At 38.0% G+C, this 22,201-nt stretch overlaps 1 protein-coding gene across 9 annotated transcripts in view; it reads right to left on the bottom strand.

Annotated features, from left to right (window-relative positions):
- Window positions 1-878: 878 nt before the first annotated feature.
- The window catches only part of CEP41 (centrosomal protein 41), a 46,995-nt gene continuing 25,672 nt past the window's right edge, over window positions 879-22,201 (bottom strand). For 4 of the 9 annotated variants that reach the window (XM_033432453.2, XM_033432450.2, XM_033432458.2 and 1 more), the window contains 9 exons: window positions 18,357-18,418; window positions 16,993-17,062; window positions 11,339-11,483; window positions 9,500-9,651; window positions 9,028-9,095; window positions 7,811-7,925; window positions 7,153-7,368; window positions 6,322-6,466; window positions 879-2,221 (listed from right to left, as the gene is read on the bottom strand). In XM_033432453.2, coding sequence (XP_033288344.1) covers window positions 2,197-2,221; window positions 6,322-6,466; window positions 7,153-7,368; window positions 7,811-7,925; window positions 9,028-9,095; window positions 9,500-9,651; window positions 11,339-11,483; window positions 16,993-17,062; window positions 18,357-18,418 — 998 coding nt within the window. In that variant the 3' untranslated portion in view covers window positions 879-2,196. Of the gene's footprint in view, window positions 2,222-4,006; window positions 6,467-7,152; window positions 7,369-7,810; window positions 7,926-8,018; window positions 8,191-9,027; window positions 9,096-9,499; window positions 9,652-11,338; window positions 11,484-16,992; window positions 17,063-18,356; window positions 18,419-20,314; window positions 20,514-22,201 lie in introns of those variants that run through there. The other 5 variants (XM_004272194.3, XM_049714505.1, XM_049714508.1 and 2 more) reach the window with 4 other exon arrangements.

The raw sequence follows: 22,201 nt of genomic DNA, 5'->3' as shown, positions 1-22,201 counted from the left end.
TCACTTTCAGTTCCCGCAGCAATCTGGGGAATTGATTATGCTAATGCCTATTCTCTAGGACTTTTCAAAAATCTTTATTTTTAAATGAACTCATTTTACTTTGTTCTTAGAGCATTATCTACGGTTCTCAATGTGGCCCGTGGGCCATTCGTGGTCCATAAGAATCCTTTGGGTGGTCTTTTGAATTAACACTAAGATATGCATGTCTAGCTTTCTGGCTTTGGCCTGAAGTTAAAATTGAAATGTCATTGAATACAATCCAGATATGACCTCACTGGTCCCTCATCCAGTACAGGGCTATTCATCATCTCAGCAATTGTTTTGCAAGGGCAAGTGGGACTAGGTGGATTTGAAGATGCAGACGAATTCTTGCTCTAAGGGCTCTAAGGACAGAAACATCATTCTGTGAACACACTACGACCCAGATGCTCCTTACAGGAAACTGATATGACCAACCAAAACATTCAGATCGGCCAGATGAAGGAAGAGCTCTGAGAAAGAAGCACAGAGCACCCGTCAAATCTGAAAAACTGTCAAAGGGTAATGAATTCTCCCCAAAGCTTTCAGGATCCACATTAATTTGGCAACTCAAACTGTGAGCATCAGCTAACGACCCCAGAAGTGAAGACTGCCAAATGTTTACTGCCCAACTAAAAGAAAATTACAAGTCTTCTGCTTAACTACCATGGTATGTTCGGCTACATTTTTAGAGGAGTGCGGTGGAATGAGAGCTCTGCTAACATGGACTGAGGCACAGAGGTTTGCTGCTGCTTCCTCCCATGAAGCCCAGGCCTGCGGCCATGAGCCAATTCACACAATTTATGTTTCAGCCTAAATCAGAAACATCACCACAAAGGAAAGAGAAATTCAGACACAAATCATATCAATATGGTTTTATTGGATAGTTCAACCATCAGGAAAACAGCCTTTTCCCCTACAATCTAATGAAAAGTTTGTAACTCCCATTCCTTAAGTGATACCTCATTAAGAAACAAATCTCACAAACCCTGGAGCACCTGTCTTCTAGATAGGTCACCAGACAGAGACAGTGGAATGGTCCCAGGAGCAGATGTTTCAGTCCCTGAATTCCTCACCTTTTATGCAGGCAGAGGAGGAAAGCTTTCAGTGGAATCTCAGGTGACAAGGAAGGAAGGGAAGCCAACAGCCAAGGGAAAGTTACTTTTTTTTTTTTTCTTGCGGTACACAGGCCTCTCACTGTTGTGGCCTCTACCGTTGCGGAGCACAGGCTCCGGACGCGCAGGCTCAGCGGCCATGGCTCACGAGCCCAGCCACTCCGCAGCATGTGGGATCTTCCCGGACCGGCGCACGAACCCGTGTCCCCTGCATCCGCAGGCAGACTCGCAACCACTGCGCCACCAGGGAAGCCCAGAAAGTTACATTTTTGTTAGTGAATTGGAGGCGTAGCCAGGGAGAGAGTGGCTGTACCCACCCAGAGCGGACAAGCACAGAGCAGAACGGTTTCTCAACCTTCCAGCTCAGTGACACAGGGCGAGTTGCTTAATTTCCATTTGACCCTCAGTCTCCTCACCTGAAAATGGGGGTGCCTACCTCGCAGGGATGTTCTGATAGTCAAATGAGTCAAAACATAAAATGAAGAATCTAGGAATACTGCCTAACACATAGTAAGCTCTCCATAAATGTTTGCTAACATTATTACCTGGAAATCTTCAAGATTTGAAACAAAAGAGAAAATAAAACCCACTCTCAGATGGGGATGGTGCAGTTGAATTCTGAAGGCTACTTTGAGCTTGAGGGGACCATGGAAACAGGCAGACTGCAGACAGCCAGGCTAATAATAACGGCCCTAACAGCTTCTTGGGTACCTCCTGCAGAGGGTAATCTAAAAATCTCAGAGTGATGAATGTCTCACATACAAAAGTAGGATGTACAAGAGGACAAGGGATAACAAACTTTCCAGGTCTCCAGAATGGCAGACCAGCGCTGAGTGGCCACCACAATGGGCTTTACATCCCAGACTTCAGTCTTGACAGGTTCAGTTCATTTATTCACACACCCTTATTAAGGGCCAATGTCATGTAGTTGGTGATTTTCACCCTCTGGGAGGTTATAGTCAAAAATAATTTTAAATAATTTTTTTAAAATGTAGTCCATCAGTCAATAGTATTTAGTAAGTGACCTCTGTTTGCCACACATTTCACCAGGTGCCTCAGGATGTTATGCAGGTGAAGAGAATCTGCGTCTGCATTTGGAACAAAGAGGATAAGCATCAGAGAGTGAGACCGTAAGGAGATGGGGGAGGAGGGGGGCAATATAGTTTTGTAAACACATAAAATCATGCACTGAATCCTGTCCTGTCAGAATTCACTGCTGACAAATTGCCACCATTACATATTTTATGCTATAACTGACCTGTGTGCCAATAAAGGACGTGGCAATAGCAATTTCAGTAATTACTGCAACTTTAGGAACGTATTACTACCCAAATGTCTTCTGAACACTTTGGAAGCACAATGTGTCCTATTTATTGTTTTTTATGGGAAAAATATATTTTAATCAAAAAATTAATTGAACAGTAGATAAGCATATCATCATGCTCACATAAACTGATATAATATCCACATTTCTGATGTTTCTTGAAAAAGAAAAAGGAAAGTATTATGGGAGTTGAAACTGAAAGAATTGTGAAAAAATAAACGCACATTAGAGACACTGGGAATATTCTGGAACTGGGGAAAGAAAGGTTCTTAATGATTATCTTCAGAGTAGAGCAGGAAGGGAGTCATGGATTTAAATCCAGGTGGACAGAAATTAATTATCCCCCCTAAAAAAGTCAGATAACATAAAAGACAGAATCTACAACCAATTTATAACATGACAGAAACCAAAACCAACACAAGAAAAATTGGCTACATATTTCTTCCTAGCCTAGGACTCTGATTTCACTTATATTCCACAAGGGAATTAGAGAAAAGAAGGTTTTGTTTTGTTCTGTGTTCTTGGTGAGTAGCCTAAAGTCTTATGAATTTTTGTATAATCTCAGTAGTATCACAGGAAAAATCCCTCAGCAACTAATGAACACTATTTGTTCTCTTTTAATTCTGATTTACACCCCAAGTCCAATATGATTGTGCTAGTTCTGGTTTTCTGCTAAAGGTAAAAAATAAAATTACGTTTAGGTAATTTGATTCATTCTATGTCTTTCTTTTTACTTTTTTTATAAAGTTTTTTTTTGATGTGGACCCTTTTTAAAGTCTTTTATTGAATTTGTTACAATATTGCTTCTGTTTTATGGGGGGTTTTCGTTTGTTTTTTTGGCTATGAGGCATGTGGGATTCTTAGCTCCCCAACCAGGGATCGAACCCACACCTCCTGCATTGGAAGGCAAAGTCTTAACCACTGGACTGCCAGGGAGGTCCCCATTCTATGCCTTTCAATAGATTAAACCTGACATTGTAACAGCCCGAGATGTTCTTTTTGTACTCAAATGAGTAATGTTGCCTTCCCCTTCCTCCCTCCACACTTCTTGTTTCCTTGCTTCTCTCTTTCCTTCCCTCTTTTCTTTCTTAAATACAGTAGATAAAGTACTGAACTTATTATTTAGACTTTGGCCATCACCATTGCTCAGATGGAGCAGCAGTTGTACATTGATAAAGCATTTTCCATCTAGGGGGTCATAAGTTCCCAGGTAAGGGAAGCTCATCAACCCCCAACACTGACAAGAAAGCCCCGCTCTCATCAACCCCCAACACTGACAAGAAAGCCCCGCTCTAATGAGTTTAAGGTGGCAATCAGTCCCTGCTGGGCATGAGGAGAAACCCTTCTGACTAGAAAGCTAAAGTCCACTGCCCTAATTGGAATGATTTCCTGGTTCATTTACACAAAGAAAATATGCATTACTGGGAGATAGAGCAAAAAGAAGTACTCTTTCAGATCACCCCAGTCTCATGTGACTCCCCACAAATCATCTCAACAGAGAGGAAGAGAGAAGTTGGCAGATCTCAGCATATTAACAGCAAACAACAAATTAAGAACTATGTACTTTAATCTTCAACTTTCACAATTGCACAGAGTATCACAGATCGCTTAGATAATACATGTCAGTTAATCTAACGAAGAAACTAGTAAAGTAGAACATTCAAAGCAATACCTTGAGCGTGTAAAAACTGCAAGTGACATTTAACACACAAAGTGCAGAACCAGAACAGGTCTTTGAGGAGTAGTTATTTAAAATCCTTACCAATAGGCAAAGCGCTATGGAGAAACACACATAAATATAGTCAACCTGCCAGATCTCTCAACTAAATGCACTGCAATTCTAATAGGTTCAGCTATACTGACTTTGCACATATACATAGTAGTTTCTAACACTCTAGTGTTGTGTGGTGATGAGAATGCAGAATAGGAACAAAGGGGGACTACCATTTACTTTCAAAATAGAATCGAGTGGGGAAATCTAAACTCCTGACTAGTCGACTTGAAAATGGCATAACCAGAACTTTGTCACAGAGAAAAAAAAATTTTTTTCTTAAAAATGCATATGTGTCCAAAATGGCTGAAAATCTTGTCCATGCTAGGGGAAAGTTGAGTGTGGAAAAATTTGCATTTTTAAAAATCTATGCTGTAAAGAAAATAAAAAGCCAGAGCATTTTGGCATTAGCAAAAGGCTTAACTTAGTTCTCAGGCAATAAATTTATGGGGAAACATGACAGGCTCCTCTTTAAAGCTATGTGTACGTTGGCTGAATTTTATACAAGATTCTTGAATCTTGTGGAAAATTGGGCACAGCTTGACATCTGAACAATGTCCCTGGTTTGTTTGATTTCTAAAGCATCGGAAAATGTTGCACTTTGGAAATCAAGTAGAGAAGAATAAACACACTAAAACAGAACTGGGCTGAATGTGAAAGTTATTTTTCCATATGTCTCTATAAGATATTTATTACCTTTATTTCTCCTACAAACACAGCCCCCCATGCTGGAAATACTGTGATACATTTTTTTTTTGGTGGTGAGAAAAATAGTCCTGTTAAGACAAATCTTACCCAGCAGCAATAACCACCTAAGGATAGGCAATTTTCAGCTGGCTTTTCAGAAGCTGGTTGCCATGACAAAGAGCACAATTTATTCCTTAGTCCCTTACCACAGCTACAGATCACAGACCATAAAAATTAACAAGGCTCTTTTTCCTTTGCCTGATGATTTCATAGTTCCTCATCCTTACCTGAGGTCTTTTGTTCCCCCAATTAAATGGAATGAATGTCAGTCATCTAGCAATTCAATTAACGCTGATTCAAAATTCTGGCCCAAACAAGAATCTATATTCAAAACCTCCTAATCACAGCTCAGTCATGAGAATGAGAAGTAAGCAGGGAATTGCACTAATTACTCAATTAGACTAATACTGTATTTTTAAGCAAGGGTTTAAAGGGTTGTCAGCTCTGACAAAGGACTGTGGAGTTGTCCTCACCTTGTGTGCGGGCAGTGGCCCAACCAAAGCCAATGTTTTCAAGTGGCCATAATTTCTACCCATCTAAGATGGATGGGCCTGAGCTGGGTAATGGGAGTTTACAACTAATAAACCAACCGCAAATGAGGGACGGCCCCAGGGGGCTTCAGTGGCTCTCAACCCGGCCCTGAACAGTGGGCAGGACTTGCCCGTGAAGGCAGCTGAGCACACATCATCACCTGTGCTGGTTCCAGGAAAACATCTAGTGAGGAGGAGAAGCGCTGAGCACATGTGAGAGCTACTACTATATCTTAACTGAGTGACGCTCACAGGTACCGGCTTCCAGACGGAGCCTGCCTCGGGTGCTGGGCGAAGAGCTCCTCAGCCAGCGGGTCCACAGCTGGTGGGGGCTGAAAGCTACGAATCGTCTGCACCCCCGGGGACAGCTTCTCAGGCTGCAAAGCCTACCGAGGGAGCCTTCGTGAAACCAAGAAGAGTGAGTGAAAAAGAACTGGCTGGGAAGGACACACCAGATGCGCCTGAAGTATTTACAAAACAACGCAGGATATAGACCAAAACAAACTGGACCTTATTAAAAACAAACAAACAAAAAGAAAGCCTAAAAAAATTAGACTTTTTTCCTACTCAGTTTCAGAGACTTAAATATTCTGTAAACAACAGGGAGGACACTAGAGCCTGTCATGCCTCTGGGTTTTGTAAAAATCCTTCCCGGGTTGGATGTGGGAGAGGAGCTGGAGACAGGAAGAGGGAAGAGGGCCTGACACACGTTGAGGTCTTTCCTCTGCAGCAGCTTCTTAAAATGACCAACTTGTGAACTGCTCAGGGGTTCCGAAAGGAGAGAAAACATTTATTTGACTAAGACAAAGTCTTTACTTCCAGGGTTTGCCTTGCAGGTGGCCACTGCCCAGCGAGCGGGGGTTCTGGTGGCCGGCAGGGGCCCCGGCAGGCAGGTTCTGACCGCTGCGGGAGCCTGGAACCTTGGAGTCTCTTCCAGAAGCATTACCTTGGCTCAGCCGGCCTGAAGGGAGCAAGAAAGCAGGGAGCAGAGCTGCAAAAATGATTCCAGGGACAACCTGCCAAGTACACTTTTAAACTAATGAAGTCTTATGCTACAAACCACTTTTAAACTAATGAAGTCCTATTCAGCATCTACTTTAGGCTAAAACCTACTCTTCATCCTTGAGATCAATTAGAAGGTGGGGAAGGGGGCAGGGATGAAGGGAAACCCAGATAGCTTTTCTTTCCTTCCTCTCCATTATCCAATCAACTTCATCTGTCCTTCATTCCTTCTCAGTAGAGAAGGGTACAGGAATGGTTAGAGGAAAAAGAGAAAGCAGTGTGCCAAAGGAAAGGCCAGAAGTAGTTTAAAGGTACCCAGAAGCAGCAGAAGGAAGCAAAGCTTTCCGAGAAGGAATCTGAAAGCCTTAGCTTAGCCTCTCAACTCTGCCTGAGATGCACACTTTATTTGACTGATACCCTCTCTTCTCTTTCTATGTCTGTGTGCAATGCCTAATTCTTACCATAATCTCCCCTCCACTCACCTCCCCCCTCCTCACATAGCACCTGCACATTCCCCTTCTCCTGCAAATATTTGAAGAATCTGAATATAAGAGATCAAGCTTCTCATATGATGAGGTTGATGTTCAAAGCTGCAAATCTCAAGTTCTACAGAAAACATTATTTCTAAAGGTCAAAATATCTTACTAGTACTGTCTGCAGGACCCTGGTCCTCTTCCAGGTAATATTCTATCTTCTTTAGGTCTTCTGGGGTAAATCTCCATTTATTCTCGGCTGCTGGGGGCGGCACTTTCGGGCCGGATCGTTTCCGGGCAGAAGCAGGCGGAAGGGTCTGCTGGCAAGATGCTGGCAGGGAACCCGTAATCAGTCCTTCTGGGAATTTCTGAGCTAAGACTTTTAGACCTAGGTGTGGAAGATCATCAGAAAAAGCCGTGTTAGCACGGTGAGGCCAAGGCAACCTGGAAAGGAGCCCGCATGCCTCCTCAACACAAGGACAGGAAATCTTTCTTAACTGCTTCACCATTAAGTAAATTACACCAGAAAATGTCAGTTGTTATGTGGGATTCTGAGAATTCCACCAGAAATCGTTTAGCTCAAGTCTGCAGCATTAAGGCTTTCTTACAGAGCCATAAAGTAACATCATTATTTCAGGAATTAAAAACATGTGCTGATGGAGCTAAAGGAAGTTTCACGTATCCTGACTCCTTTCTGCCAGCATGGTTGTCTCTGTTTCCAGAATACTAAGTTCTGAGCTCCAGGAGGGAAAAGGCGATAGGGGTGGAGTTGAAGGAGTGTGAGCCCAAGTATTCGCCTTTTACGTCCTAAGCAGAACACAGCCCCTCACCTCCGGAAAGCATGAAGAGGTTCTCAAATCCCCGCTCGCACATGGTGGTAGCTGCCTGGCTGGCCAGCCTCTCATCGTCGTCATACAGAATGATGATCTTGCCATGGGCATTTTTCTAAGAAGCAGATGAGTTAAGGTTCGACCACACTGAGCTAATGCTCCTAGACTATACAGAAACCCCTGAGGAAGAAGAGCTGTCAAGGTTTACCTCTCTGAGTTCAAGGAGCATCGGATGACCCCTCTTCAGGGGGTTCAGGACTTTTTCCTGTCGTGGAAACCACACAAGCTGGTATCCTTTTCTTCTATGAACTAGTATCACCATGTCCAAGACGGCACTAGTTACACACTGTACACTCTTTGGCTCTTTCATCTGTACAATCCTGGAGAGTAAGTATTACAACCTCCATTTTACAGATGAGGAAACAGAAAAACTTTTATGCCCAACGTGTCCACTGCAGTCTTATTTATAATAGTAAAAAAATGGGAACCACCTGAAAGTCCATTCCTTCAAAGAGGAATGATTTAGTAAATTACAGTAAATCTAAAGATGAGATCTTATACTGCATCAAAAATAGAGTTTATAAAGAGCTTGTGTTAGTGTGGGGAAATACACTGTAATATGAAGTGGGGAAAAGCAACATACTAAATTATATATACAGTATAATTTTTACTTTGTTAAAAAGATAAAGAAGACAGTCGAATAAAATACACAAAAAATGTAGTAAGAGTTTGTTGTTCAATTGTGTGGTTATTTCAATTTTCTTTTTTATATTTTTCAGTATTTAAATTATTTTCTATTTGTATGATTTTTATGAGCAAAAAATTAAAATTTCAAGAAGCAAAAAAAATTAAAATAGAAGGAAAAAAATTCACTCCTTACATTTTACTTGGGAAAACTTTCTGGGGAAAACAGTCTTAGGACTGACTCTCAACAGATCATAACCTTTAACCTAATGTTTTTTGTCCTACTGCAGGATGGCTTGGAAGCATTCTCAGCAACAGCTAAGGATCAAAATTCTAATGTTTTTTGTCCTACTGCAGGATGGCTTGGAAGCATTCTCAGCAACAGCTAAGGATCAAAATTCTAAAATATGCTAAGTAAACTAATTAATATCAAAGGCCCTTCATAGGGTTTTCTTACTAGGAGCATGATTCATGATAAGATTGAGTCTTCAGTCTTTATACCATCCAACTCCTTAAAATGCAACAAAGGATACATATTCAAGAATATCATTTGAATAAGGGTTCATTGTTCTAGACAGAGTTGCAATTGGGTAACTGTAAGCTGCAAAGAGAAGAAAAAGCTTAGGAAGTTTGTAGCTCTCGGTACAACCTGGCCCCAATTCTCAGCTGGTTTAAAGTCTAAGAGTTAAAAGAAACATATTTTCAAAATCAACTAGTTATAAACCTAAATACTTTTGTGAAAGAAAAGAAACAGGACACTATGAACAAATAAGAAGTGTCACTTCACTGTTTCTGACATTTAGCCCTGGGCCCCTGAGCCCCCTGAGAGAGTCACCAGCTTCTCTCAGAGCATGTGGTAGAGCCAACTTACAGGTTCCCAGAACACATCTGGCTAACACAGGGTTTCCCCAACTGCTGACCACAGGCTGTGGTTTGAGCCTGCCTGGGCTCAGTACCGGACTGTGTTCTCAGGAGTGAGACACTGTAAGGCCTTCTCTCTCTTACCTCCAACAATGTGGCACTGCTGGTAAGAATCTCTATCTCTCACATCTAGCAGCAGGAAGGGGCAGTCGGGATAAGGTTTGTCTTTGGTACTGGGCTCTACTTTCTTCACGAGCCCTTTGTCTAGATCCAGTTCCCCAACGCCACTGATGACGCTGCAAGTGAAAAAGTAGGTCAGTAGACACTAGTCAGGGATTGGTGGCTTAAAGGTCAAATGTGTTTCTTCAGAATGGCGAGAGGGTGCTCAATGTCTCTTTAAAAGACACTTCAAAGAAAAAGGAAAATGGATGTGGTGTCTCAGTTCTGCCTCTGAATGCAAGATCCTACGGATGGATTCCTGTTCTCTCACCCTGGACCCAAAGGAGGGGATCCACTGTCCATACTAGCCTTCAGAGAATGCACGTTAGGTCATTAGCACGCAGAGGGGCAGAAACTGTAAGCGCAAGCTGCCTCCAGAAGCAAGGGCAGCATTCAGAGAAAGAAAGAGGCAAACAGTTACTCCAATGGAATTTTGATGAGTGTGAGAAAGCAGAGCAAAAGAGGACAAGAATACGGTTGACAGGGCAGGAAAACTGAAGGCATTTCTATGTATATCACATGTAACATAAAGTAACAACAGTGTTTTCATATATTTCATATACTTATACAGTGACTCATCCAGTATGGATTTTGAACCTTAATGTTTTCAATAGTTGTCTGTAGTCACTTCCATTTTATAGGTTACAGTGTTGAGGCTTTTAGATTTGGCAGCATTCGTGTAATGAGACAGTGGAAAAGCTAGGATTAAAACGAGGGAGGTCTGTTTCTGACCTGTTTCTGAGGTCATAAAATCACTGATATTGGTCGCCAGGTTAATATAGGCAAAATGTGGCAAAAACATGAATCAGAGAAAAAAGGATAGGTGTTATGATCAAAGTGGCGAGTAGTGAAATATCTGTATTGGGATAAGAAGATAATCACTCTTCCAGGCAAATATGAAGACACACGTGCCAAACCACAGATTAGTCTAGCAATAGTTCCTCTCCCATCACAGCAAGTCAAATTCTGCCTTTAAATCCAATGATCACTACAACTATATGCCCTATAGTGCATATTTTGTTGAACCAAAGGAGAAGAAACTCTATTTCATGTGAAATTACGTGGTCAGTGGAAGCCTTGTTGGTCTATCTTGTTTTGAATGCAATTTTAGAGTCCTTGCACAGAAGTAGTTATAAAAATAATAATAGTGCAGTCGACAATAGCAATTCTTTCTCTAGTAGAACTAGCTTCTCTAGTAGAACTATTTTACCAGTAGAAGGGATGGATATGTGCAGAAAATCAGCACCGTCTTATAATCAACAGTGAATATCTGTGAGGAAGTGCTGCATCATGAAACTGCCATGTGCATTTGAGAGTTGACACCAAGGCTGCTTTCACTCTCCTTTGCGCCTATTTAATATCAGAGCACTATGTGTGGCACTCTATTTTTCTTCTGATTCTAGACAGGGTAATTATAAGCTGCAGCAGACAGAAAAGGAGAGGGGGGGAAATCATACTCCCTGAGTCAAAAGATAGTGGTTGTAAAGCTAAGTCCTAATAGCAAACTTGCATATAGGAAGACTGAGAAGAATGGGGTTGAGGAGTGAAAATTAATGCTCTCCTATCAATATATTCTTACATTAACTAAGAATGCTGTGACAAGATCCAGGAGGTGGCATTGATATAAAGAGAAAATAGAATGGCTGAGATGAAAATGTGGGACTTCACTACGCCAACCTGTTTCTAAGGTCGTTAAATCGCTGACATTGGTATCTAGATTAATGAAGGTAAAATGCAGTGAAAACATGAATCTGATGAGAGCACCTCTGAAGGGTCGAGCGGCTGGAGTCCCCGGCTCCCTCACTGTTTATGAACTGGACGGGGCTTGGCGACTGCTCCCCAGGGCTCCCTTTCCCGTTGGTCTTGGCAGTGATTTCAGCATCAGGGTCTGAGGTTGCAGAATCATTGTCTAAAATTTGCAAGTGAATAAATAAATAAATTTAACCTCAGAATTTTTATTTACTTGTTAGGCAGTTCCACTGAAATTAGGTCAAGAAAAGGAACTCGTATTACCATTATTAAATTGTTCTAAGAGTTCTAACATATAGGCTCTCAAACTGTAGTCTGTGCACCCCAGGAGCCCCCGAGACCCTTTCAGGGGATCTGAAAGGCAAAAACTATTTTCATAATACTAAGATATTATTTGTCTTTTTTTACCATGTTGATATTTGCACTGATGGTGCAAAAGAAGTGGTGGATAAAACTCCTGGCCCCTTAGCAAGAATCAGGGCAGAGGTACAGAGCTTTATTAGTAGTCACTGTATTTTTCATCAACATGCACACACTCACAGTTAATAAATATGGCAGTCACATTTTTAAAAGTCCCTGATGAAGCAGTAATAATAATTTTATTAAATCTCACCCTTAAGTACACACTTTTTAAATATTCTGTGTCATGAAATGGGGGAATCCACATACAGCAAGTTTGCTACATACCAACGTCCCATTGTTGTCTCCAGGAAAAGTATGTGTGTGATTTGTGCTGCTTTTGCCTTGAACACCACTTTTACTTGGAAGAAAAACTGACAGGAAAACTGTGGTTATTTAGACTTGTGCATTTGGCAGCTATTTTCTCAAAAATGATCTAAAGTGAATTTCTCATTTCAAGGAAAACAACCGATGGTATTTGTTGCAGTGATTAAATTTTGAACAAAAATCAGAATTTTGGAAACTATTTGCCATCAAGAGCTTGACTTCTTTACCATCTTAATGACTTTTCTGATAAGACACGTGTTGTGGTTAATAAATGTGACTTTTTTGATATTGTGTAATGAAATTTGTCAACATTTGGAAGATCTTCATAACTCAGTGAACCAGTATTTTCCAAATGACCAATGAATGATGTTATAAAATTATGTATGAGTAAAAGATACATTCAGAGTGCAAAAGAGACCAATGGGTTTAATGTAAGAGGGTATGAAAAGTTCATTGATATGGTTTCAGATTCCACACTACAACTAACCTTTAAGAAGGTACCAGCTATCAAGTTCTGATGTAATGTCAAAGAAAAATATCCACAACTATCTGAAAGGGCTATTAAAATATTCTTCCTTTTTTCAATTACAGATCTGTGTGAGGCCAGATTTTCTTCATGTCCTTTAGCCCAAAGAGCAAACTGCAACAGACTGAATGCAGAAGGTATAAGAACCATCTGTCTTCTATTAAATCAGACATTAACAAGACTTACAAAAAAGTGTAAAACAATGTCATTCTCCATATATATTTTTGTTTTGGTAACATAGATATTTTGCATAAAAATATGTTATTTATGCTTGTAATGGGTTTAGTATTGTTTCTTAAGGTAAACAGCAAGTATTTTTAAAATTCTTGGTTTAAAATTTTAATACCCTAAATATTAATAGATATAATTCACAAAAACCAAAACTCTTTGAGGTCCTCAAAAATTAAGTGTGGAGGGAGACTGATACCAAAAGGTTTGAGAATTTGCTGTTCTAACCAATATAATGAGAGAAGACATAGAAATAAGAGGCCTAGTTGTTAAAGAGCATATTAAGTTTTAATTTGCGTATGATATAATACACCTAGAAACTTTAAGAGAATCCTATGAGAATAAGGGAAATAAATATGTTAGATTATAAAAATAATCTAGGTTTTATGGTTAATTATAAAAATAACCTATTTATAAAATAAATAAGTTAGATTAAAGAAAATATGGACAATCAAAATATTTTTCCTATATATCAATTGGAAAATAACATGAAGAACCTCTCATTTACAGTAACAACTGCAGATACAAAATATACTCTCCTAGAAAATAAACCTATTAAGAAATTTAAAGGCTGTATAAAAACTTATAAGTCCTTTATAGGTCTTATAAAAATTTTACTTAGGGACATTAAAGAAGACCTGAATGAAGAGAGAGTGACATACCTTGCATATTCCTGACTTGGTGACTAAAAGTGAAATGATGTTAATCCCTTCCAAATTTCCAAATTTTTAGCCTTAATACAAATCCCAATGGGCTTAAAAAAAGCTTAAAAGAATTTTAAAGATGAGGAGAGAAAAAAAAAGATATATGTATGTGTATATATATATATATATATATATATAGAGAGAGAGAGAGAGAGAGAGAGAGAGGAAAGTAATTTGGAGAACCTGCCTTTTCAAATAGTAACATATACTGAAAAGGTAAATGATCAAAACAATGCACCAGAACAATGGAAAATAACAAAGAAACAAAAGAAACAAATCCTAGAATATATACAAAAATCTAATGTATGTTAAAGGTAACATCAAAAATCAGTGGGTAAAGGGAGAACTATTAAATAAATGGTGCTGGGATAATCTGCCAACTATCCAAAAAAATCAAATTTAGATAACCCCTTCATATCATATACCAAAATATATAACAGATGGATTGATGTAGGAAAAAACCCAAAGCAACCAAGCAAGCTAACAGATGAAAATATAGGTGAATATCTTATTTTGGATTTTATGAATTTAAAGCACTAAACGAAAACACAATATGAAAGGCTAATAGATTTAATCATGTAAAAATGCAAATCTCATATATGTCAAAAAACAACACAAAGAAAATTAAAAGGTCAATAACAAACTAGGAAAAGTATTCGTGACATATATAAGTGAGAAAAGGTTAATACACATTATTAGGAGTTTTAAAGCTAGTTTGTTAATAGAAAAAAGATCATGTGCACAAGGTAAAAATGCAAACAAGATAAAATTGCTAATATGGAAAGGAAGTCTTCTTTTCACTCCAGACCTGCAGGCCCTCAGACCTCCACCCCCAAGGGAACTACCTTCAAATATTTGTCTCCTTCCAGAAATGAAACAACTACATATTTTGTATATATTTTGTATATATTTTATTTCCTCTCCTTTTTACATATCTAGGAGAATGCTATTCATACTGCTCTACACTTTGATTTGTTGTTTATTTTGTTATTTATTTATTTATTTTTTACTTAATAATACAGCTTGGGTATTATTCCAAATCATCAAATAAAGATTTTTCTCATTTATTTTCAAGGCTGTATTGGTTTCCAATGAATAAAGATATCATAATTATATAAAGATTTTACAAATCAATAAGTAAAAGATGAACATTCCATTAGAAAAAAAATGGGAAAGGACATATAATGTCCTCAAAAGAAGAAATACGTATGACCAACAAACACAGACATATGCAAAGCTCAATCACACTATCAAAGAAATCCAAAATAAAAATATTAGATACCATTTTTCCTCCATCAAATTGGCAAACATTTACAAAAATGAGAATTATTCATCATTGGCTAGGATGGGGAGAAATGGGTCTTCTCATTTGCTTGGTGGGAATGCAAACAAGTAGAACCTTTCTGGAGATAATGTGGAATCAGCACCGAGCATTTTAAAATGGTTCCACCCTTTGACAATCTGCAGCAATTTATCTTCAGGAAATAAATCAGAATCATAGAAACATTTATGGGTTTACACTGCAGCATTATCTTATAAAAATGAAAAATTAGAAAAACGTTAATGGCCAACAATAGGAGAATAATTAAATATGTGGCATATACAAAGGAAAGACATTATATGACAACACAACCTTTACAATTAAGCTTTTGAAGTCTATTTAATGACATAGGAAAGTGTGCATGATAAAATGTTAACTGAAAACAGCATAATACAAAACTATATACAAAGACTACGGATGTGGGTGGGGAAAACAGACCAAAATGTTAATACGGTTTATTAGTTATTTTAATTTTCTTCTTTATATGTTTTTTACAGTTTTCTAATTTTCTAGAAATACACTTTTAAGTCAGGAAAAAACAATAAACATTATAAAAGGAGTTTTTTTATTCCTTCAAAGTTGGCCAATACGCATACAGATACAATCTGTGCTACAGGCATTCCTGAGTTATTATTCTGTATAGAGCACTAGAAAAACACTAATATTACTCACACATTATGGTGTCCTACTTTACAAAAGCCTGCAAATTTATCTCAGAAGAGAAAATTGCATGTGCCCATATGTTCTGGTGTTGTAATCTCAACAATGAATTAAAGGACAAAATCCAGGTACTTATATAACCAGGTTAAAATTGGGAGTACTGGTATGAGGAGACTCAATTATCTCTATTACAAAGAGCCCTTATTTCTCTGCTGTGTTAGAGGCATCTGTCATAGATAAATTCCTGTCTTTTACAGATTCTTTTTATCCTCCCTAACAAAAACAAGCCCAGGGAAATGACAGTCGAGTTGTACAAACCCAGTGTTCAGACTTCCTGAGAAACTTGTCTTGAAATCAGAAGTCAAATTCCTGGCCTACATCAACCTTAACAAAACACATTCCCCTTCAATAAACAGCCACACATTGATAGCTGAGGACTTCAGGATAAAATAAAGACCTTCACTCTGGGAATTCTTTTCATGACAGAACACCTAAGAGGTTTTCTTTTCAACTTGGTATTTAAGAAAGTAAATCTGGCGCCTATCTATCTTTCTAGCCTTATCTCCTAACCCTGCACCTACCCCTCCCTCAGACCACAGCCAGACTGGATTATGAGATTCCCCAAACACGCTTGGACTTCTTCTCTGTGCCTTTATTCAGGCTGCTCCTCAGCCTGAGACAGCCTCACCCTTAACTTGCACCTGTTGAGATTCTACCCCTAAAGGGGGCAGAGACCCAGTTCAAAAGCCTGGAAGAAGCCTACCTCAGTTTCCTAGCTGGAAAATACAGAGTTCTCACAGCACCCTGCATCTCTCAAAAGGCACATTCCAAGACCCCATAAGGATGCAATAAAGGCAGTGATAAGACACTGGCTGCTACCAGAGACATGCAGATTTGTATCCTATGTCCATTCCTTATTGGCTGTTTACTTTGAGCAAGAAGTTTAACCTCTGAGGCTTGGGCTTCTCATCTGTACAGTGTACCTTCCTTCTAGAGTTTTTGAGAAGATTAAATAAGAAAACTCATGTGAAGTACCTAGCAATATATATTCATCAAACGATGGTTTCCTTCTAGTCCTCCGTGAATTTCTGTCATATTAGTAATTCTGTGTTTCTGTTATCATTTTCCTCACCCAATACACATACATATGTGCAGTGCACACTCGTAGCTACAAACTCCATGTAAGCAGAGCTGTGTTTTATTCATCTTTGTAGTCTCATAGCACCTAATTCTGTGACCTGTACTTATATAGAAGGCACTAAAAATATTTGCTGAAAAAAAGTAATTAGTATATTAAACACATTTAAAACATTTAAGACTACAAATGTTACAGCCAGAAAACGAGATGGCTTTTTTAAAGAAATAAGAATTAGCAAAGCACCAGATAGCATTTCTCAGAGAGTAACAATCTAATTACAAACAGATACATCAAAGTCCCTGTGAACACAATAGCACAGTCAAATGGCCAATTTGTTATTTTCCCCATATCCTCACTTCTCATTACCTTCTAGCCTTTTAATCTCCTCAGCTGTCACTTCCAATGTTTGATCAGATAGGGAAGCAACTTGGATGACCTGATAGAAAAAAGAATGAAATGTGTAGAAGTGTGTATGTTTGTTTGTCTTTAAACAGAGGCAATTCTGTTTTTAACAAAAGATGAGGAAATATCAAACATCAAAGATCTCCTGTTTTAAGAAACTGTCAGTGTCCCCAACTGGAGACTAAATCTCAGGTCTTCTTACTTTGGGGGTGGTAATTACACTGCAGATGATCATTCCGGAAGAAAAGATTTCTTTAAAACATTACACAATAAACTTAAAAGACCAAAAGGATAATTTTGGACACGAAACATAAGTAAGAGTTTAAAACTGCATTCATACATATTCTAGTCCCAACATAACATGCTATTTCTTGAAAATGCAATACTTAAAATAACAGCATTGTATCAGAAATTCTTCATGCAATGAAGAAATAAATGTAATTATGAATATATTGATTACAATGTTGTATACCCAACATACAGTTTTTAAAGCACTTTTGCCTGGGGGGAAGTGATAAATTAGGAGATTGGGAGTAACATATACATACCACTATATATAAAATAGATAACTAACAAGGACCTACTGTATAGCACAGAGAACTCTAGCCAATACTCTATAATAACCTATAATGGGAAAAGAATCTGAAAAAGAATGGAGATATATATATATATATATATATATAGATATATATATATATATAAAAAACTGATTCACTGTGCTGTACACCTGAAAGTAACACAACATTGTAAATCAACTATACGCCAATAAAAATTTTTTTTAAATGCTTGGTAGAATTCAAATTAAAAAAATAATAAATCACTTTTCATGACTTAGCTCATAAGACCCAACATCCACCTTAAGTTACATCACTGTAACCCTTGTTTGGGGGTCAGAGAGACACTTTGTCCATAATTTTCAAATGAAAGAAGAAAGCGACTTTCCTAAAGTAACAAAATAGACCATGGCAGAAAGACTTGGAAAAAGAACCCAGTCATAGATGGGAGATCACCTGCTTTCCACAGAGAAAAATGTCCAAGCAATAAAGAATCCAGAATTCTAGATTCTCAATATTAAGATAAATGGGCAAGGAAAAATAAAACCTAAACTACAAATTTGATGATTAAAAAGGAGAATGTACATTTTACTTTATAAAATTCTTATCAAAGAAAAAAGAAAATTTCATACCAATTAGTCCTCTCATAGGTGAAATATAAAGAATCAGAAGAAAACCCTCTGCAAACATTACCTAGAGTTGAATTTAGAAATACTCACATAAAGCAGCACAAATTAGAAAGTCTTTACTCCAATGGAAGATCATTAAACTTACCAGCTGGGCAAAAGTTGTAACTTTTAGTCTCTTAAAAAGCTCATCTTTTTTGTATCTATAATCTGAAAAGCAGAACAGGACAAATATTTTTTCCAGGCTTATTTTGCTTTCTTAGAGATATTAATTCTTTCTAGTCATCAAGTTGTATGGTATATTTTTCAAGTTATTTACATGTTTTATCTCATTTGATCCTCATGATATCCTCAGAATTAAGCATGGCAGGTATTATATCACCTTTTCATTTACTCCTTTGCTTTGGCCAGTAAGAAGCCTCAAGCTGAATTTATAAGCCACCTTTTTGGGCCTAATGATTTTACCCCTCCCCTTTATTTGTGTACCATTTTCCTTACTATGCTGTCTTTACTTTGACCATATTGTATTGCATGCATTTTTGTAAGCCCTTTAAATCCTTTTCAGAATAAGCAGGGAATAAACATCTGCATTTTACAAATGAGAACAGAGACCCAGAGAAGCTGAGTTGCCCTAGGTCAAGAGCTGGTAAGACATTTACTATTCTATCTCTGCCCTGAAAAGAGTACAGTTCTATTCCTGAGGTTACAAACTATGCTAGAGACACAGGCCAACCCCTTTTTTTTTCCCTGGAGTACAATGCTGGGCACAAATTTGTAATTGGTCCTGATAATCTCTTACATCAATTTTCCCTCAACTCCACTTCAATAAAAATCAACCTATTCAGTTTTGAATATGAAAAAGTTCTGGAGATCTATTGTACAACAAAGTAAATATACTTAACACTACTGAGCTGTACACTGAAAAAGGTTATGATGGTCAATTTTGTTATGTGGGGTTTTTTTAACCACAATTAAAAAAGAAGAAAAATCAACTGAAAACATCAATATTTACTCAGTGCTATCTTTACAATTCTGAGACATAACTCAATGGGGGTACTTTTGCATTTGTTTGTGTTAATAATTCTTCATATCATATTAAACAGTTTTTAAAAATTTAGCCAATCTCACTTTATTATTTGTCCCATAGAGGCATATTAAAAATTGGCTTCCCTAAACTTTTCTGAAGATGACTTGCCAATTCTGAAGAGTTTTCAGCATTGAACTCCTGCCTACCCTTTCCCTTCACTCCTCTTCTAGGTTTATATACTGATGTCCTTGACTCCTTAAATACTGCCTCATTATTTCAGAATTACTGAAGGTTAGCTGGATAATTACTATGGCCTTCACTGTCTCATAAACCAAGGCTCCTAGCAACAAAGGAAAGGATTAAAGGTACTTAAGATTATTTACCTGGTGATACTAATCATTTCCATGAATTTTCCAAAAAACCAGCACAGACCAAATAGTTACTTTGGAGGATAATGTTAGCTTGGTTTACCAAATAGCTTTCGACTCAGAGTCAGGAAATGATATTACCTTAAAAACAGGCCTTCTGTAAATATATCAAGACTCTTTCTTATGGGAATTAAAGCTTCTCTGTTCCAAAATGCCCTAAAGATAGCAATTTGGCTAAAAAATGACCTTTCTTCCAGAAAATTCTTACAACAGCTTCTTCTAGATACAAGATGCAAAGGAGCTTCTAAAACCCACCAGGATGCAGACCCGAATAAGCTGAGCAGAAGCTTTAAAAAGTGCAAGTGAACGACTATAGTATTTCTCTCAATTGCCACCGACTTGCCCACCAAAAGTTATTTACATAAAGCAAAATGGCAATAAATCAGCCAGTGAAAACAGTCAACAGCTTTCAAAGTAGTTTGCACTGTGGCATTTATCCACTGATATTCTTTTGGTATAGTAACATAGTTTGAAATACTTCTCCAATTCTTCACATTCTAAGTATAAAAGGTACACATTAAAATCCCCTTTAAATAGAAATCACCTTAAACGAGAAAACAGGCGCTGCTATTTTCTAATGATCATAGTTTCTAGCATCCTCTCATAAGCACTAGAAATCCCAATGCACATTTGAGCCTGAACTCTACATACCTGGTTCTGGTTTAGAAGGACAGCCATCATTAGGACTTTCTGACATTATTACTCAGAGATAAAAGATCAAGCTAGACGTTTTACAGTAAGTTTTAAATTTTATAAAAAGGATAACTTGGAAAGCTCTGACAGTCTGTCCTTGCAAGGGCGAACAGAGCTTTAAGAATGGAGCTTCTGCTACTACAGCTTCTCCCAAACTCTGTGATGGAGACAAGAAATCCTAGTTTCAGATATGTTATCAAGTTTTGCTCCTCTGGTAAGTCTGGAATCTAAGTGTGTCTCTCTCGAGTTACTGGAAGGACAGAGACCTAACTATCTAGGCTGTTTCACACTGGGCCCAACTAGTGTCATCTAACCACTGGAAGCCAAGAATGGGCTTTGTGAATGGTCAATAGACACAGTGTGTCTATTTTCCCCAGGCAGAGTTGAAAGAATATTCAGATTACAAAGGAATTCTGCGTTTTCAGGGTTCTGTTAAAACACATTATTAGCAAAGGGAAGTTGGGCTCACAGTGGAAGCCAAATCAAAGGAAGTAACAGCACAAGGTTTGTGATTTCACAGAAAGACATGGCATCTAAGGTAATCCGAGAAAAGTGACGGGTTTAGGGTGTCATGAAACAAGGCAATATTCTCCTCCCTTCTGACCCAAAAGAACACCTACAACAGAAGATGGGAAAAGAGAAGGAAATATCTTCCAAAATATAGATCCCAAACCAGAATCTGAAGTAATTCTAGTCGGGGAATCAGCACAAAGCGTGTAAAAGGTGAGACGAACCTGCTGTCTTACTAAAAGGAAGCTCACAACTTCTAAAGAAGGAAGGTGAAGTAAGCATTTTTGAGGACTCTAATCCACAGGTGTTTCTTTTGGGAGATAAGCTCCATTTAAAGTTTAGATATTAAAGAAACCACATTGTGCTTTTAAGAACTGTTTTAAACAGGGTTTCAGCAATCTGGGTGGAATGGGACAATTTTTATGGGACAAATTTTGGTGTGGACAGGTGAGCTCACACTCAGCTACAAATGCTTAGGAGGTGAAAGAGGCTACAAACCAAGACAGAAGCAGGCCAGTTGAATTTTGCTTGCCGTGGATGAATTAAGGACGACAACAATGAAGTTTAGGTGAGTAAACAAGATTTTTTTCCATAGTTTAAAATTTTAATATACACTTAAAATATATATACTTAAAGTGGAATATTTTACAGATATATAACATTTAAAATATATAGCATAAAATGTTTAAAATATAAAATATATAAGAAGAAAAGGATACTGCGACATCACACATTAAAAAACAAATGTCTATAGCATCAGTCCTTGTAGTTGAACGTGGCAAATAACAGAGTCAGCAAGAAGCTGCTCCTGAGTCCAGATCTATTGTCTGGGGTTTCTCAATACGGCAGCAATTCAAAAGGAACAGGAACATTATCATTTAAATTAAAAGGCCTGCTGTGTAAAAACAGAAGTTCTGGTGAATTTTGGATTTGTAATATTCTCTTCCCAGAAGATATATATTACCAGAGCCAAGTCCTGAACTGCTATCAATCAGAGTACCTCTTCACTGCCATTAGCTCAATATTGCCCTAGCACTGGGTTCTCCTACTGAAGCTATGAACAAATCCATCTTAGAAAATAGATGTTCCTACTTCTCTAATTCTAGACTTGATATGTACATTTTACATCTGTTTTGGACACAGATTGAAAAATTATGATTTTGTGCGAGGGCAGTGCACTCAATGACTAGAAGCATATCTTTGCTGAAGATTAGTTTTTTAAAAGGATGTGCATGAAATATGATTTTTAATTAAAAGAAAGCCAACTGCAATGAATTTATAATGTATAACACCACTTTAAGAATAAGCTCTTTCTTTCTTACACCGTTAAGTCTT

This window comes from Orcinus orca, chromosome 9, assembly GCF_937001465.1.
Source record: "Orcinus orca chromosome 9, mOrcOrc1.1, whole genome shotgun sequence".
Classification (NCBI taxonomy): domain Eukaryota; kingdom Metazoa; phylum Chordata; class Mammalia; order Artiodactyla; family Delphinidae; genus Orcinus; species Orcinus orca.
Note: the sequence above shows the minus strand (reverse complement) of the source record. Positions and strands in the feature narration are given on the sequence as shown.